Source organism: Haliotis rufescens, unplaced genomic scaffold (assembly GCF_023055435.1).
Source record: "Haliotis rufescens isolate VD_foot unplaced genomic scaffold, xgHalRufe1.0.p SCAF_4, whole genome shotgun sequence".
Taxonomy (NCBI): Eukaryota; Metazoa; Mollusca; class Gastropoda; order Lepetellida; family Haliotidae; genus Haliotis; species Haliotis rufescens.
The window spans coordinates 49,701,889-49,722,097 of NW_025964112.1; the positions used below are offsets into that span (position 1 = coordinate 49,701,889).

Here is a 20,209-nt window from a genome sequence, read left to right on the forward strand (position 1 = left end):
CATGGTCGTATCGCGACCAGTTTGAAGAGGTCACATTGGCACCGTGTTGCAGGTCTCGTACAGCGACCTTGTTACAGAGGTCATATAACGACCTTGTTGCAGAGGTCATATAGCGACCTTCTTGCATATGTCATATAACGACCTTGTTGCAGAGGTCATATAGCGACAGTGTTTCAGAGGTCATATAACGACCTTGTTGAAGTGCTTATATAACAACCATTTTGCAGAGGTCACATAGCGACAGTGTTGCAGGTGTTCCTAGTGACACAGTGCCCCAAGAAACAGAAAGGAAGGACCCAACTCAGTTTCACTATTCAGAATATTTAATTATTACCAATACCTACAATTACTCAATAGTTACACAAGTATAATCTGGCAAACTAACGTGGCAAAACAAAATAGGTGAATACTTAAAGTGATGCAGTAACTTCTCCAGTCGGGCACAATCCGGATCATGGTCACAAACGTATTCCATTCCAAGTTCGAATCCAACGACACAGAATCACTCTAACTCAAATCACAGTTACACTTTCCTCTCTCTCACAAATGACCGACATAGCCGAATACATCACAAGATCCCACTGGTAGGAATGTCACAGACCGACATGGTCAATACAAGGACCTAGCGAGCGTAAGAGGTCCATCCTGGACCCGTCTCATCTCTCCAAAACCAAACTCTCCCCTAAATCTCACGCCTGGGGATAGGTATACACATGATGTTATGTAGCTACCATGTTGCAGGGATCGTACAGCGATCATGTTGCTAGGTCATATGGTGACCGTGCTGCAGATGTCATGTAGCTACCACGTTGCAGAGGTTGTATAGCGATCATGTTGCTAGGTCATTTAGCTACCATGTTGCAGATGTCATGTAGCTACCACGTTGCAGAGGTAGTATAGCGATCATGTTGCTAGGTCATTAAGCTACCATGTTGCAGATGTCATGTAGCTACCACGTTACAGAGGTTGTATAGCGATCATGTTGCTAGGTCATTTAGCTACCATGTTGCAGATGTCATTTAGCTACCATGTTACAGAGGTTGTATAGCGATCATGTTGCTAGGTCATTTAGCTACCGTGTTGCAGATGTCATGAAGCTACCACGTTGCAGAGGTTGTATAGCGATCATGTTGCTAGGTCATTTAGCTACCATGTTGCAGATGCCATTTAGCTACCATGTTACAGAGGTTGAATAGCGATCATGTTCCTAGGTCATTTAGCTACCATGTTGCAGATGTCTTTTAGCTACCACGTTGCAGAGGTTGTATAGCGATCATGTAGCTAGGTCATTTAGCTACCAAGTTGCAGAGGCCATTTAGCTACCATGTTACAGAGGTTGTATAGCGATCATGTTGCTAGGTCATTTAGCTACCATGTTGCAGAGGTTGTATAGCGATCATGTTGCTAGGTCATTTAGCTACCATGTTGCAGATTTCATTTAGCTACCATGTTACAGAGGTCATGTAACTATCATGTTGCAGAGGTCATGTAACTATCATGTTGCAGAGGTCATTTCGCGGCCATGATCAGACGCTATGACATGACTAAAATGCGATTTGAAGCGGCGTTTAATCTAACAGACGCACTGCTTCGAGATAAAACACCCCTCTCGTTATTCTTTAAAGCCAATGCACATCTTAATGTCTGAGATATATGATATTATCGAATTTTCGATTTCTTTCTCGTTGCCCCGAGTTTTTTCTCGTTACTTCGATTATTTTCTCGAATTTCATTTATTTGCTCGAAAAAAAGTTTTTTTCTCGTTATCTCAAAAAGTTTTTTTCTCGTTATCTCAAAAAGTTTTTTTTTTCTCGTTGATTCGAATTTTTTTCGTTATTTTGATTATATTGTTATTACGAGTTTATTCACGTTGTTTCGAGTATTTTCTCGTTGCTTTGATTATTTTCATGTTATTTCAACTATTTCTCGAAATTAACGAGAAAATAATCGAAATGACTAATGCCTTACTACTCTTATTATTATTGAATGATTCATTTAATTACTTTATGACAAAGCCGCCCCCGAAAAAACAAGGTCAGTCATTGGCAATAAAATAATATAGTCACAGCTCAAAGGCACAGTTAATCAGTCATTATCTGGGCATTCTAGGATTCTGATCAGTCGTGTGACTGGTCGCGTAATGTCCAGTCAAGATAGTCAGTGTCCACTGGATGTGTGGTCAAGATACTCAGTGTCTACTGGACGTGTGGTCAAGATAGTCAGTGTCCACTGGACGTGTGGTCAAGATAGTCAGTGTCCACTGGATGCGCCGTCAAGATAGTCAGTGTCCACTGGATGTGTGGTCAAGATACTCAGTGTCCACTGGATGCGCCGTCAAGATAGTCAGTGTCCACTGGATACCCCGTCAAGATAGTCAGTGAAAACTGGATGTGTGGTCGGGTAAGTCAGTGTCTACTGGACGTGTGGTCAAGATACTCAGTGTCCACTGGACGTGTGATCAAGATACTCAGTGTCCACTGGATGCGCCGTCAAGATAGTCAGTGTCCACTGGATGCCCCCGTCAAGATAGTCAGTGTCCACTGGATGCACCGACACGATAGTCAGTGTCCACTGGATGTGTGGTCAAGATACTCAGTGTCCACTGGACGTGTGATCAAGATACTCAGTGTCCACTGGATGCGCCGTCAAGATAGTCAGTGTCCACTGGATGCGCCGTCAAGATAGTCAGTGTCCACTGGATGCGCCGTCATGATAGTCAGTGTCCACTGGATGCGCCGTCAAGATAGTCAGTGTCCACTGGATGTGTGGTCAAGATACTCAGTGTCCACTGGATGCGCCGTCAAGATAGTCAGTGTCCACTGGATACCCCGTCAAGATAGTCAGTGAAGACTGGATGCGTGGTCAAGATAGTCAGTGTCCACTGGATTTGTGGTCAAGATAGTCAGTGTCCACTGGATGTGTGGTCAAGATAGTCAGTGTCCACTGGATGCGCCGTCAAGATAGTCAGTGTCCACTGGATACCCCGTCAAGATAGTCAGTGAAGACTGGATGTGTGGTCAAGATAGTCAGTGTCCACTGGATTTGTGGTCAAGATAGTCAGTGTCCACTAGATGTGTGGTCAAGATTATCAGTGTCCACTGAATCCACCGTCAAGATAGTGTCCATTGAATGTGTGGTCAAGATAGTCGGTGTTAACTTGATGCGTGTGTCAATATCAAGTTTGATATAGAGTACAGGATATCAGGTTATCATCCGTGTAACCTCAGTCTGTACTGAGTGACACCACCTGCTTGATTGTTGTTTTTAGTGATCAGTGATTGTGTTTTATCATCTTTGGTCTGTAAAACACCAATGCAGGATTATTCGTTGGATATTGAAGGAGGAAGACATTTCACCAGCACCAGCGGTACATTATTCCTTCATTACGGGTTATACAGGCCAAGACCAAGAGAGTTTAAGCTAGCACGTAAACCTTGCATCAGCTGAAGATCATTCCTTCATAGATGTTGCTATGGATCAAGACACGGAGAGACATTTCACCTAGCACGTAAACCTTGCATCAGCTGAAGATCATTCCTTCATAGATGTTGCTATGGATCAAGACACGGAGAGACATTTCACCTAGCACGTAAACCTGGCATCAGCTGAAGATCATTCCTTCATAGATGTTGCTATGGATCAAGACACGGAGAGACATTTCACCTAGCACGTAAACCTTGCATCAGCTGAAGATCATTCCTTCATAGATGTTGCTATGGATCAAGACACGGAGAGACATTTCACCTAGCACGTAAACCTTGCATCAGCTGAAGATCATTCCTTCATAGATGTTGCTATGGATCAAGACACGGAGAGACATTTCACCTAGCACGTAAACCTTGCATCAGCTGAAGATCATTCCTTCATAGATGTTGCTATGGATCAAGACACGGAGAGACATTTCACCTAGCACGTAAACCTTGCATCAGCTGAAGATCATTCCTTCATAGATGTTGCTATGGATCAAGACACGGAGAGACATTTCACCTAGCACGTAAACCTGGCATCAGCTGAAGATCATTCCTTCATAGATGTAGCTATAGATTAAGACACGGAGAAACACGCATCAGCTGTACATTATTCCTTCATTGAGGCTGATATAGGCCAAGACAAAAAGAAACATTTCAGCTAGAATGTAAACCTAGCATCAGCTATGCATTATTCTTTCACAGAAGTTTATGTACGCTTGGATGAATATGCTACCTTAGTAAGTTTAAATCACGCCATTCAAACAGAACATTCGATTTACGTTTTATGATCTGATACACATGAGTAACTAATTACATAGAGTTAATGCTTCAATTTCAGTCATAATTATGGCGTCTAGAAATTCACTGCAAATAGGTACCAGGCCCTGGAGTATCGTCTCAGTATTAATTCAATTTCTGGTCTTTTCTCATTACCGCGAGCAATCTGGACACTGTATGACGATAACTCTCATTAGGTAATTACATCTGACAATCACTTCACACACATGGACATAGTTTGTAGTAATTGATTTTATTCCAGAAACAGAATGAAATAGAATTATGGTTTGCATATTTAGCATTGTGAAATAACCAGTAAAAAACTAACAAAATGATTTCATATTGAAAACGAAATATGACGATTAAAAACGCAGCCATATCCTGAACGGAATTGACAAAAAATACTCGAGAAAAGTCCCCATTGCCGTGAAACAAGAAATCGAAAATTAATGTAATAAGCAGTGAATTGATTTTTAAATATCATATGATACACTTAAATTGAAAACAGACACATGTATTCACGGCTATTACACACCACGTTTTAAGTGAATTGAACATCGACAATGTGTATGTGAAGCAAGTTGGTGGTATATATTTAGGGCACAGTTTTTTCCTTGATTTGCAAATTCTCATATTTAATATGTACAATGGGATCATAACTGTCTCTTAACAACAGCTGTTGTTTTTCGATCGCACAAAAGTCTGAGGGTTTTGAGTTCTAATTGTTTTTAATCATATACTGACACCATAGAAACGCACTGAGAAGGACTAACGATCTGGTATTGTGGTTCACTTTGAATTTCTTTTATATCAAATTATTGGTTAGATTGTATCTTGGTTACGTGAAACCGTTACAACCCTAGATTCAGATCATGGTGTTTACACTTACACGGCTCTCATCTGTCGAATTATGTTATTTCATACTGATAAAAATACTCATCGACAGATTTGACACGTACGTTTTGAATCCTGCGATTTTTAAATGTATCAGCATATGACAACAGTGAATTTGTTTTGTGTATATTTCATATTCATATTCAGTAAGGGAGCGACCATTTGATATTCTGAGGGTTGGGGCCTGGGATTTGACACCAAAAAAGATATAAATTGTACCAGAAAATGCTAAAATAAAATAAGAAATTGTCTGCCTCAAAGACATTGTTTTGAATTGTTTTTCATTTAGACTCAGTTTTAGTTTTTAAAAAATCTAGTCTCCCCCATCTCCCATCTCCCATCTACCATCCCCTACCCCCAGAATATAAAATGGTTGATCTGTTTCTATGCAGTTCCATTGTGGAAGATGCACATTACATTCTTAAGTAATGGTCTCTTCTTTGGCGGCATCATCAAACTGATTTGCTGCTGTCAATGCACAAAATACTGTAGATTATACATGATCTTTGTATGTCATAACTGCAGAAACTGTGTATTCAATGAAAGCAATATTTATGCAAATAAAGCAACTCCGGATCGTGGTGATAGGAAAAACATCTACATCAAATTGTCAGATTCCTATGCACAATTTCACAGCCTTTGATTATATACAATAGTCACGGTTGCATTATCAAAGTCACACTAGGATAACAAACAATAGTATTCTCTTTTTGAAAGACGAGTCAACTGCGTTACTTCGATAGTAGCGGCAGTATTGTCAGATCTATACAAGGTTCATGACGTAGTTCGTGATATCACTCAAGCACATGATGACGTCATGATGACATGGAGTTGATTTGTCCATGACGAAGCGATTGATGACACCATACCATTAATGTCGTTTAAACGTGTATGATGAGGCCTTTCGGTTCAAAGTACAATTAGGCCTGAGCATCTGACGCGTACGTTTGTCATCTCACATCCACATCCACATCCGTCATCCATCAGGATACTAATAGTCTGTCAAGTGTTCATCTTTTGCCACACTGACTGGATTTATCACTTGAAAGTCGTTTCGTTTCAGTCACATGTTCCACGTGTTTGTTGACTGAATGGTCAAAGCATATGCACAACTTCGACATATGCAGATATGTATGGGTTACTTGAATAAAGGCAGTACGTTGTACAATACCTGGGTATCTTGAACTTTAATAATACATCATTAAAGATGGTGATCTTATGGACCCAATATGGTCTTTATCGTACAATCCGCTTGTCTTGAACACCGTATAACTCGATAGGTGTTCGATGATGTCCATGAGTTAAGAGCTTTTAGTGTAGGTGATGGGTAATCTCCTGTGCGTGGAGTCTATATGATACCAAACCGCTCCAGGTGCTTCCGTATGATCAAAGAACGACAACCCTCGAGGACCTTTGTGATGTTTTTTGTATCGACGGCACATGTGTAGTAGTACTGGCAGGTATGGAACTGGTGCCAGTCTGGATCTTGGTCTTGAAGACATTGGCGTAACTTCAGGTCCCCCGTTACGATTCTCTAGAATAGAAAATACTGAGTTCAGAACAAGAAGATTTATGAACGTTATAGTGAGTGAGTGAGTGAGTTTTTATGCCGCTTTCAACAGTATTCTAGTTACAAAACGGCGTGCCAATATGATGTTGGATGAAAGCCCTAAGTGATGCAGGTCTTAGACGTTTACTACTTTGGTGAAAAACATGAGCACGGGTATGGTGCTGACAAAAATAGAAACATAATCGAAACGGGATTCGAATCCAAAATGATAAGTTTCTGACGCGCCCTGGGGACGCAACTCTGCACAGCGAAATGCGGTGCCTTAAACGACTGGGCCACCCGCGTCCCATGAACGTTAGAAAATGACTAAACGTCCATCATGAACTATAACCAGCAAATACATTACATTTCTCATTTAGAGCGAAACATCTTTTTTTCAGAAAAAACATTTTCCTTGTGCAGAATTTCATGATCCCTAGAGAATCTTTATCGACCTTTATTCTAAATATTATTCTTGTCTGAAAGTATGGATAACAGGGCAAATTCGTCTGGTCCCCCGAACACTGAGCGAACACTGAATCAGAACATTCATGGAACTCAAATGGAAAAATAGCCATTTATGTGTGTAAAATCCATTTTAGTGTTTCGAATAAATTGTTCATCCATTTGGCCATTGGAAAATGTCGATTCTTTTGTCAAAAATGCTTTCTTCTTAATTAATCACACGAGGCACGAAATGTACTACAACAACCATGTTAATGTGTACATTATAGTGATGATACCTGGTGTTCGCGAAACTGATGAGCATGGCTTGCTTTGAGGGTATCGCCTGTCAGTATTGAAAGAACAATCACTGTTTTATTCTCCGTTCTAAAACGTTTCTTCGTGTTGAAGCTGTTGGTGATACAAAGCGTAGATTGATTTCATTTGTGCACGATATGTAAAGATTATCGATTTCCTTTCAAAGCTTCTGTTACACGTCTTCTTAAAGCTCGCAGGCAGGTAAAGTAATCACCATAGAGAGTAAGCTGTACGTGTCCGTACAATAACAAAATATGTTCATTAATCCTACACAGTATACTTTCTGTTCGTCCTTACGTGACCGGAAAGCTAGGAACGTTGCATTCACGTGTGTCAGCAGATCGCACACATAAGAAGATTTGTAGACACATGACCTGTACTTCATAAGGTAAAGCATCCCTGTATTTAATCAGCATTCACATGCATAACCAACACGCGACGAAATGTGGCAGACGCTTATACACGTGCTCATTGATACAAGCCTAAGCCAGTTATCACCTGATGGCTTGACGACATTAATATAGCCACAACAGGGGAGATAACTATGTGCGTGTTCAACCCACAATGGTTTGCTGCCGGAGACTTCATCAACCTTTGAATGTAATTTCTTGCATATCGTTATACCAATTTCGTTCATTTTATGATTTGTTTTAAGAGAGCAGGCACTGTGATGCTTCACACAATTGCTTTTTAAAAACTTCAAGGATCTTCAAAAGTCTTGGATTTAAAGAAGATTTACTCTAAAAATGATCGATCACGTATTAAAACCCTAATCTTACTCATGGGTTCCCTAAAATTGTTAACGCCAACGGACTGCCTCATGTTGGAGCTTTCCTTCCACATTAGGCCAACGCGCCCTGATATATAGTACGCAAAAGAAAACCCGATTCTTTCATATTACTATAGTTAATCTGTCATGGGAGGATAGATTAGCTATAGTAATATGAAAGAATCCGAGTCTTATTTAACTTATTTTGAGTAGCATACAGCTCAAACAAACTTTGACCCAAACAACTCACAGATACTCACCTGTCTATTGTAACTTTTCGAACCTCTTACCCTTCATCATAAATGACACTATGTTTAAGTATTTCGTCATTAATATATATTTGTAAAATAGACGTCCACTCACCATGAAAATGTTGCGGATATACACTGCTGCTTTGATGGTGCCTGGGTCGACGTCAGTACGAGACGTTTTCTTGCTCCTTTTTTTCGGTACTTCGTCATTGCCTGGGAAAGAGTTAATAAAGTCCAGTCTTTCATTGGCTGAAAAAAAAAGTAGTATAATAAGTATGGTAAGTCACCATCGTTTGATTGTAGTTTGGCGAAATGGATCGATGAGACAAATGGGTGAGGAAGTTGGGTTTTACGCCGCTTTAAGCGATATTCCTGCAATAAAAGGGAGGGAGGCACAAGAAAATGGCTTCACACGCTGGGAACCGAACCCGACCTTTCGGCGTGACGAACCACCACGCAAACAACCGTCCCGATATAGGAAATGGTGAAGAGTGAGAATTGATATCATATGACAGAACAATAACGACAATATAGGATAAAACGAGTAGAATTGTAGGGCAGGTCATATTTAGATTGCATGATTACCTTTATATTTTCAAAACTGACAAGTTGTTGTTTTTATAGATGAGATTAAAATTATACCAACCAACAGCATCCAACACTTTAACTTACCTGTAGGTTCGAATTTTTCATAGTCTGGAAATACATGCGGATATTTGCTTGTGAGTTCAAGGGGTGTGTGGTTGCGGGATAATTTTTCCGCCAAAATGTCGATTTTGTTCAAGAACAGAAGACAAGAAACGTGCCTCAGAAACCTGAAATATAAAGATGTGCTTGAGTGCTTATACAGAATCTTGAAAATGTCCAACTAGAAACAATATAAGTAAATTCGGTATGGCCTAAGTGGCAGATTCACAATTATTTTCATAGAGGTTTTGAAAACGTTATTGTTTGTAAAGTGAATTCCAAGATATTTATAATCGTTAACATATTCGATTGGTGAGCTGTTTAATAATATATGTTTACTCTTGTCTCTTTTTGTACCATAAAAACCTACATTTGTTGTTTTATTAGAATTGACATGCAACTTTTACAGCAAAGTGAAAAGATCGAACATATTTTGTAAATTTGAATGATTAAAAACAAAACAGTATCCTCTGCATATAGTAATGCGAACAAAACAGACCAATAAGTGAGTTAGATTGAATAAATGTACTTTGGCAGTTTTGAGAATATAAAAAATTTTCCAGATCATCGAGAAACAATGAAACAATGTCGGGGACAAATTTTCTCCTTGACGGACACCAACAAGGCAAGGTAATTGTTTAGACTATACACCTTTTGTACACACACGTGATTTAATGCCATCGTATTTATTAACAATAATACGAATACGTACCAACACACGTAACAATCCCCTATGTAAACTAATTGCAAATAAGAAAGAGAATTTACGGATGTCAACTTCTTAATTATGTGTATGCACCCCGAAACGTTTGTGTTCCTCATAATAAAGAAGTTGACTTCCATAAATTCTCTTCCTTATGTGTATCACTTCCAAATACAATTCAAAGACTTAATTGCAAATTGTTGTGTAAACTATTTACCTATCAATGAATTCATTTCCATCATGTCTATAAACTAATGAAATTATCAAGCATTTCTTTTTATATAAAAAATACGCAACGTCTGGATCTTTGCTCATAATATCAATAACGGGAATGTCTAGTCCAGACTCGATTATTATCACCAACGAACACAGTTCCAATTCTCACTTACCTATTGTTCCAGACCTGTTCAAAGATCTCCAGCGCCTCCAACAATCTGTTCTTCTCCGGATCTTCCCTCAACGTAACGTCAAAACTGCTGACGTCGGCTACAAAGACGTTGGCAACGACACTGTCGAACATCTGAATCCACTTCTTCCTCTCTCCTCGCTGCCCCCCAACGTCGTAAACACTGTAACATATAGGAAAGTGCGTGAGTATGGTTTTACGAAGCTTTTAGCAATATTCTAGCAATATCACGAAGGGGGACACCAGAAAGGGGTTTCACACATTGTACCCATGTCGGGAATAGAACCTGGGTCTTCGGCGTGACGAGCGAACGCTTTAACCACTAGGCTATCCGACCGCCCCAACATATAGAATAGAGCGTCATTACGATTTCATAGTCAACTTAAAGTATCACATGAGCTATTTCGACTATATAGTGAGTGAGAGAACATGATGGTACGCTTCTTTAGCAACCCATGTATTCATGAGGAAATCGAACCAGGTTTCAGTGTAACGAGCGAACGCATTAACCACAAGGCCACCCAACTGTCCTTTGACTACATATACGCTGAATCTATATTAAAATATGAATACCCCAAATCAAACTATGTATATGGTAATGAAACACTGAAAATGAAATATATTTCCCTTCTTTGTAAAATATAAACAGTAAAAGGGCCATACCTGAACTGAACTTGTTGTCCCGAATCGTTAACTGCAAAGTCTATGTGCTGTATGCATGTTGTGACAACACGACAGCGGAGGATATCCTGGAGCAGATAAACAAGGTTTAGTAAATAGTACAGCACTTGAATGCAAAACAAACACGCTATTAATGACAATGCACTGTGAAATCAAATAGTTTGAGTGAAGGAGTGAGTGAGTGAGTTTGGTTTTACGCCGCTTTTAGCAATATTCCAGCAATATCACGGCGGGGGACACCAGAAATGGGCTTCACACATTGTACCCATGTTGGGATTGGAACCCGGGTCTTCGGCGTGACGATCGAACGCTTTAACCACTAGGCTACCCGACCGCCCCAAATAGTTTGAGAACATTGAATGAATTACACTGAGTATATTTAGTTGTTAATAATGTATTTATCGTCGTTACAGTAAGAAAATATAGAGATATATTAATGAAATACTTTTAAAGTAGGCGTCTCACGCACGCACGCACGCACGCACGCACGCACGCACGCACGCACGCACGCACGCACTGACGTTTATATTTGTTTCCACTATGATAAAAGCAAATGAGCGCGGGTTGGTGCTAACAAAGTACAAGCGGAAATACTACACGTAAATGGACGCAACACTGCAACTGCATTGGTTACCATACACAATGAGCTACAATGTACTCGTGTCCCCGTCAGTAATAAAGCATGTACTTTATTAACTCACCTGATCAGAAGGGAGGTAATCAGGACTGCGTATTTCGTTGACTTTGTCTAAAAAACTGAAAGTATAAGTTAATAAATGTTGTATGAACATCCTCAGGCATCCTCAGAAGTATTCTGTGTACCGTTATAAATGTTATGTTTTAATGATCAACAACCAATCGTATTATTCCTGCTTATAAATGAAATACATGGGGTAAATTTTATTTTGACCCGTTGAAAATTATACGTGAACATATTAGTTCACAAAACGAAAATAAGAAGCAATGTATTTAAACTTCACTCACTATTTTGCACAGTCCAACAACTGGTATTCGTTACAACGGCTGTAGCTTTCCTGGACCCCCTTGTCTCTCCACAGCCGTTCTGTGTGTGTCAGGAAGTCCTGGAAACAAAATTCAAACCTCCATACTGGTGTGTTACTTTATCAATTCCACATATAGAGTGTGGGCATTCCGGGAAATAATAAAAGTGCCCAGTACCCTATACGTGTCGTTAGGGGCAACTATCGAGTGGTCAGGCTCGCTGTCTTGGTTGGTGTCCTAATTGCGTTGGTCGATGCTCATTATGTCAGTCACTGAAGTGAGACAAAGAAAACAGTCTACTCACGTGTGAAACCGGCCTATCTGCATCCTGTGCCTCCTCCAACAGCAGATCAACACTCTTCTGGTTTTCTTCGTCATGTAAAGATATATCCAATTGTGGCATAGCCATTAGTACTGCCTGCAATATATAAAATAAGTTTTCATTTCATAAAAGAAAATTTCCTCTGAAAAGAGGGCTTTGTTGAATTCATTTCATAAAAGAAATAATGCATGAATTTCCCAAAGCGTGTCAGAAAACCAAGGTTCTCCCAAAATATGTTTCTAAGTGTACATGATGCACTTGTTAAACGTCCAAGACCTGCATCATTTCGGGTTTTCCGCCCACGAGCTGACCTGTCGTTATGTAACTCGATTACTGGAATAGCTGGAGAGGCATTTGGAAGTGATACACACTATTTTGACGAAATAAAATGGAAATGTCATTCTAAGCTGTATTATGCAATGAGCAGGTTCTGTCAATCTCATTACTGTATGGTATGAGTATGAGATGTGGTACTTGTTCATTTTGTGAACAAAATATGTTTCAATTAGTCATGGGATAAAAATAGTGTTGTACATACCAAAATGGAGTCCCTGATATTCCTCTTGATGTCAACTATTTTTGACATTCTCTCCCTAAAAGAAACAAATATACCATAATTACCTGAATAAAACGAATAATTGTGAACACCGGAGACACAGACCGTTGTAAACATGTGAAGACAGTATCTGTTGTTATGTGGGATAAATCGTTTAAGCAAGTATCTTCTAGGACACAGTAAGAGGAGTGTTGACTTGTTTTATGTAGAAGATTTGATGTAACCAGGGGTTTATGCTCACCTGTTGTCAAAACCATTGATATGAATAATTCTCATTTGTTTCGTGATTGTACTTTTCCCGGATTCGCCAGTTCCTGGAAATTCAAAGAAAAACTGTCACAAATGTTTATCTGAACTATTAAAAAATGTAAGTATCATAACGTAAACAATTGTTGTATTAACATATACACACGTTGACATATATTGTATCTGACATTCGTAGATAAACAAGGATGTGGATTCAGAGGGTATTGCTCTTTGATGAAGACGTTAAATACATCCATTGTTTTGCATACACAACATAAATATGATGAAACTTGAGTGAGTGAGTTATAATTTTACATCGCATCGGCAATATTGCAGCCATATTGCGATTGATGAAACTTGAAACAAGAATTTAATATGTCATTGTAATCACACTCGAGTTAACCTAAGCGTTAAATTGATTTCATACGCACATATGTCAAGTAGTTTTATTTATCCGTATGCTTCTCTAAATGTTTCATAGATGAATGAAAGATATCATAAAACGTGTAATAAAAACACATCTGAAACTACAAACATTCTATCGCGAATAATAAACAGCTCGAGTTCATGACTCATGGTTGAATAAGGACATTTATTTGTGGCTTCTAAAGTACATCATAAATATATCAAGATGCAGTTAACTGCTCGTTGCTGTGAACATATAAGGTGGGCGAGTTATTTATTAATCCAAACTTCAGAGGGTCAATTATTGGGCAACGTTTCTTGACAACCCTTTGGATGTGGGGCAACCTGGAGTGTTTGCATAAGGCTAACGTCTCTGGAATCAGTTTAATGCAGTTCAGTGATTTATTATCGCAGAACATTTGCTAGGAGAATTCTGCTTGAGTGTGTTGAGTCTATTTACAAAGCAGTGTAAACGGAAGCGCGCACATACAGTTAATCCCGTGTATACGGAACCCCCAGCTTCTTGGTGATTACTCCTTCGGACCCTTATATGTATATACGGCACGTTATCCGTATCTATGATTCGATATTCCGGACTCTTGTTTATCCGGATTAACAGGTTCCGGACAGTTGAACTGGCGTCTATACATTTGCTTTTAGTTTCATTGCAAATTTAATATTTAACGAATATGATTTTACAATGAAGTGAATTGGTATCGACTGGTGGTGTACTATTATCTGATGACAAGCATTATCAGTTTCTACAAACAGTTCTCAAGTAAATATCCCATGGCCAATTGCGTGGATCGATGTTCATGATATCAATCACTGGATTGTGTGGTCCAGACAGAATCGATTACATACAGACTGCCGTCATATATCTGAAATAGTGCTGTGCGCGGCGTTAAACAAGAAACAAAACCAACAGACATTTCAAGTTTGATTTCGAAAGTAAACTTAACGCGATGCTTTGAACGAAAAGCTGTTTGAATTGAAAATTGAAAAGATGGATATCAGTAACTCTATGCACAGTATGGTCTTTGTGTCTGGGTTATGTTTGAATGTGAAAAACCTTACCAAGCATAAGAAGCTTTAGTCTCTTCATTTCATCTTTGTGGTATTTTGACAACATCTTGGTCAACTGTTTGTCGCGAAGGCGCGCTTCTTTGTGTTCCTCGGCAGTGGGATAGAATGGATTCGTGTCGTCTACACAACCTCCAAAACACGCCATGACTTGATCACGCATATCTAAACAGTGGCAGCTGATTGGATGAGGGGGAAATCCTGTGCAGTTAAATGGCCAGTGGTCAGTTTGATATATTCATTCGATGGGTTAACAAACAAGAGTCAGTCCTCTGTTCAACGAATATGTCAGTAGAAATTAACAGTATGTGCGCTCCGTCACCGTATCAAAACTGAGCTTCGATGTGAACCAGCCTAGTTGTAGCCTTCGCTGATGACAAGAACCCTCAGACAAAACAGGGAAAATCTGAAACAAATAAGTCAGAATTTCTAACAGACAATAAGTATAAGTCCATATTCGTTTTATAATGAAATATTTCCAGGTTTTGTAGAACTAACATGTTGACGTTTTTGCTGTGAACTTGCTTATAACGAACAGGATATTAACTATTTGTCTAGATTTATACAAGTTAAGAAAAAACAATATATTCTAACCTCAAACAAATCTCAGTTCAAAGTCAAACGACCTATTTGTACTAAGGTATCAGAGGTCCAACCTGTTATCATTAGGGGAAAAGATAGCACAATGTTATGAATAGAGGGGACGAAAATAACGTCCCTGTCTACAATAACAGAACGAAATTTAAGGATGTCTCTTTTAGAACGGGTTAATTATAGGAAATGTATAGTTTTTACTTTTGTTTATATATTTTGAGATGATCGTAACACATTTATTATTTTCATTATATATCCCCTTTCATAACCCCCTAAAAACGACTTGTGTGTGTGTGCGTATGTGTTTCTGTATTTGTGAGAGAGCGTGTCTCTGTGTCTCTGTGTGTGTTTGTGCATGTGTGTGTGTGTGCTTGTGCGTGTGCGTGTGTGTGTGTGTGTGTGTGTGTGTGTGTGTGTGTGTGTGTGTGTGTGTGTGTGTGTGTGTGTGTGTGTGTACCCTAACTCACCCTAACCTTATCTGAAAGGGGGGGGGGGGGGGGGGGGGGGGGGGGGGGGGGGTATCAGGAAAATTAATAACATGATAAACCTTGAAACGGATCATGAATGTATGATTGAAATGAACAGTTTAACATTGTTTCAGCCGGTGTATATCAACAAAAGTGTGGTGAAGTTTAGTATAAACTTAGGACTGTTTACCATCAATCGAAATTGGAACATACACCCTCAGTATTTTGAGAAACGCGTACTTGTGTGTATATAACTGTTCCGGAATAAAAAACATGTTGAGGTATCCTAAAATGTATCATATGTCTTATTTACGAAATATTATGAACATTAATATTCAAATGATGCCAGAACAAAGATTAAAATTATGAATTGAAACAAAATCATTGGGAATCATTGAAACAAAATCATACCAATATGTTTCAGAAATACACTTAACAAACCAATAGCGTAATGTGCTAAACAATTATGCATGACTTGATAATACATGGTTTGGTGATTATCAATAATATGTTATGCTTAGAAAAGCGTTTGTTAACAAATGGACGAATGTCCAACAAAGATGATAAACTAACAAAATACATTCTTTAGACAGCTTACCTTGCTCACACGACCGCGATAGAGTGTATTTTACTTGAGTTGTGAGCGGTGCAGTGTGCAGTAGCTTAAGCCGGGTCACAGTAGGCACGACAACAAGGAGGTCTCATCCTTCCCCTATCATTTGTATAATTTTAGACTTTAATCTCCTTGTTATCTCCTTACCGTGTGGTAAATGATAACGAAACTATATTTGGAACACTTAGGGTATAAAGGGCTTCTCTCAAACAAACAAAGATAACAAATCAATGTCCGCATAACTGTCATGTGCCTTAATGTGATTCATTTAATTACTCTTTCCAGTGAGTTGTGCTGGTCTTCCTCTTCAAGAGTGTGCAACCACTCCCCCACTTCCTGGAATCCCGAATACTATCTAATTTTGCGCTCTCATTGCTCACCCCCGAAACCCGAATACTACACAAATATCAAAAGCATCACTTGTTTGACAATGATATAAGGATCTATACGGAAACGTCGCTTTTACAGTATTAAAGAAGTTGTTATCCATAAATTGTTTCTTCATTGGTCAACATCTAAGTGATGCCTATCAAACAATTCATCGAGAGAGGGCACAATTTGGGGTTAAATTACGGGGAAAATATCGACGAAATCAATTATACTGATCCTACAAAGGATGTTTAACGTTCAACATATTCTTTTAAATGTTGAATCGACCACACTGAGAACAAGTACACTCTAATTTAAAAGACCCCCGACATCCAACAAAAGGGGATTGGCTGCCTCCTACAACTTAAGTATATTCTTAGCATTTTGGGTTCAGGTGTGCGCATTTTGATTCCATAAAGATAAATCATATCTTTCCTTTCGATTCTTTATTGTGGATTTATTCGTGTCCTTTTGTAACCCACGAGGCACGTCCGCGGGTATGGTGCTGACAAACCTAGAAACATAATCGGGGCGAACCGGGATTCGAACCCACAATCACAGGTTTCTGGCATGCCCAAGGGACGCAACTCTGCACTGCGAATTGCGGCGCCTTTGACGAATGGGCCACCCGGTGAGCGAGTGAGTCGTGCATGCACACAGGCCATATGCCAAATCGGTTATCACAGGGAAGGTCTAGAACCTCAATGTACAGTCTAATGATTGTAAAAAATGTATGTGACGCTCCCCTTTTTTCTATTCATCAAAAGCTCTCTTACGTAAATACTAACCTACCCTGCTCTTATCCGATGGGAAGTCAGGAATATAAATTACACGAGACTATCAATAAAACAGTTCCATTGTTATTTGGTAGGAGACTGACGTCATTGGGTATCTGGAGACATGGTTATTCACAATGAACCTCTCAAGCGGCTACTTAACAATTTAACGCTGTAATTCAATGTTTGTAACTACCTTTGTATCTACTTGATTTAGTCGCCAGAATGCACATCTGCAAAGAAATGTACAACGGATTGTCGGTTTCGAAATGAAAAACAAAATCTATTTGATTTCATATGTATGTAGAGGGTCTGAACCCATTCTTTGGAAAGAGTGATGGCTCTAAGGGTTGGTATTTACTGGATTGTCTGGTCCTCACTTGATTGTCTTGTCAAGGCTCGATTGTTTACAGGCCGTCGTTGTATGGCAGGGGGACTGCTGTACGGCAATAAACAAACACTGACTTTTTATGCACATTGTGCGAGTTGTGTCTACTACCAGTAGTGCAGGACGAGCTTACCATTTTTGTGAACATCTGGTGTCATTTCAGTGCATTATTCATACATTTTTTACAGCCATTTTGCCTTTACGCACAATGGAATCTGTTTTGGCGGATAATCAGGACTGATTATTCTCTTCCGTTAACGTCATACAAATCAATTTATTTTTTTCTGTGTGTTCAGGCATGAGACAATGTCAGTTTGTCACACCATCATCAATCTTTGTCATGCGAGTTAATATTTCATATTAAATATAATGTTTTCTTGGCCTCAGATTTAAAGTTGATTATGCGGTTTTAATGTGTCAGCACATATTGATACATTTAAGACTCGAAAATGTCGGATATGCGTTTCTGGTAGTTTGCATATATCGAGTCGAAAACTGGATGTGGAGATATTTTGACATTAACCCATAGTTCGCGCGAGATTTCGCATTCAAAACATTAGTTACGTTTCAACTGGTAAACGAAACATACTTTTAATTACATGTACTTTCAATGCCGCTGCAAAGTCCTTTAGAACTGATCTTTGAGGCTTCGTCAAAATGTCTATGGATTTCATTAATTGAAAACAGCGTACTCCTCGAGTAGCTACGATGGTAAGCCTGCCTGTCATGCATTCTTTTGTTGTTGTTGTTGTTGTTGTTGTTGTTTAGCGCCGCACTCATCAATGTTCCAGCTTTATGACGACGGTCTGTAAATAATCGAGTCTGGACCAGACAATCCAATGATTGACATCAATTTGCATCGATCTACGCAATTGGATTACGATGACATGCTTCAACCAAGTCAGCGAGCCTGATCACAACCTGATCCCGTTAGTCGCCTCTTACGACAAGCATAGTCGCCCATAACGGCAAGCATGAAGATCTATTCTCTTCCCAGATCTTCACGGGCGCCGGTCAAGTATGGAATCTTATAACTTCAAGCTGATTGCATAGCGTAAACAAACCATTGAGTCGCGTGATTTTTTAAGATGATGAAGAAAACCCATTGATGCCAAAATCGTAATAAATACTTCAGATCTTATCTGAAAATTAATCGGGAATACTGTTTTAATAAATACTTTTGTCGGTTAAAAAAATGGAACAAAACTGAATCGAGATCCGTACTCCTTGGAACGGAAATCAGTACCACCCGACGGGATTCCTGATATTATCAGCTCAGTTTTCATCGCTGATATATAAAACTATGTATGTATAACTGTACATCGAGCAACTGTCAACTGAAAGGTAATGCCATTTACATTGATATGTATGTGCGTGCGATGACCTCATCAGTGACATCAATCGGGGCCACATTTCAACGAACACGTTGTTATTTTTATTTACTTTGAAATTAAATATTTTTACATTTACTTACGAAAACATTTTATTCAAGCTGTTGTGTTGAGGGTTGCGCAATCCGCTTTCTATAGCCGATGCCAGATCGTGTGGCGATCTAATGTGAGCTCTGCAAAGTACCTGAACACGAAGAAAAATGAAATGTAGTAAAATAACTTATTTTGATATGCTTATATCACATTCTTCCTTTGATGCATTTTCGTACCTCAAACGCCATTTATCTGATGGTTTGTTGATTTGAATGTCAAAAATTCAATTCACGATAAACTCAATTTAGATGATCATTTTGGGATGTAAAATTCCGGTGGTATTTATATTAATGATTATTAAAAAACTCAAACCATGTTAAATCGTGAAAATCCAAAGCAAATATTTTATGGACCTTTGTGTGATTGTTTTATATAGGTTTAAGACGAATGGACTGACATTTTCTAAGATGTAATGATCTTTAGAGATGATTATTAAGAAATAGCTTTACAAAATTGTAAAAATAGGTAAATGTTATAGATTTAATTAAAGTTTATAAAAATCAAATAGATTTTAGGAGACAGACGTTAATCATAATTTAGGATTTTTTTTAAAAAACAATAAAACTTCAACTAATTAGTTAACTGTTGCACTTAACTTCATAACGCTCTAGATCTGCCAAATAATTCAGCAATCTAAGGAGTAAAAGGCACAGAAACATGACTGTTGGTTATTTCTAACATGTATATGACCCTTAGACGTGATGGATGTTGAATCCCACAGTAAGTACACTGTCAGGTAATCGTATCTATTTAGGCTTATACGCCCAACAGCATTCAAAGCGTAACACATGGATACACCTTTCCCATAATTGTCCATTAAATAAACACACAAACAGCAGAACTGTTCAGAAAATCGCTGTAAACATTGATTTATCAAATAAAGGTTTATGTGTTCAGCTTAATTTGTGGTAAATCGGATTTAATCTGTTTTCATATCGGCTAATTGTTTAAAAAA

The 20,209-nt window shown here is 38.8% G+C and overlaps 1 protein-coding gene across 5 annotated transcripts in view; it reads right to left on the minus strand.

The window, feature by feature from the left end:
• Positions 1–4,484: 4,484 nt before the first annotated feature.
• LOC124151448 (guanine nucleotide-binding protein G(s) subunit alpha-like) overlaps positions 4,485–20,209 on the minus strand; it is a 35,252-nt gene continuing 19,527 nt past the window's right edge. For 2 of the 5 annotated variants that reach the window (XM_046523939.2, XM_046523953.2), the window contains 12 exons: positions 19,245–19,345; positions 14,558–14,969; positions 13,071–13,143; positions 12,812–12,866; positions 12,256–12,369; positions 11,934–12,031; positions 11,651–11,705; positions 10,932–11,017; positions 10,252–10,431; positions 9,145–9,287; positions 8,585–8,721; positions 4,485–6,675 (listed from right to left, as the gene is read on the minus strand). In XM_046523939.2, the coding sequence (XP_046379895.1) occupies positions 6,490–6,675; positions 8,585–8,721; positions 9,145–9,287; positions 10,252–10,431; positions 10,932–11,017; positions 11,651–11,705; positions 11,934–12,031; positions 12,256–12,369; positions 12,812–12,866; positions 13,071–13,143; positions 14,558–14,726 (1,296 nt within the window). In that variant the 5' untranslated portion in view covers positions 14,727–14,969; positions 19,245–19,345 and the 3' untranslated portion in view covers positions 4,485–6,489. Of the gene's footprint in view, positions 6,676–8,584; positions 8,722–9,144; positions 9,288–10,251; positions 10,432–10,931; positions 11,018–11,650; positions 11,706–11,933; positions 12,032–12,255; positions 12,370–12,811; positions 12,867–13,070; positions 13,144–14,557; positions 14,970–16,222; positions 16,360–17,578; positions 17,616–19,244; positions 19,346–20,209 lie in introns of those variants that run through there. The other 3 variants (XM_046523945.2, XM_046523960.2, XM_046523930.2) reach the window with 3 other exon arrangements.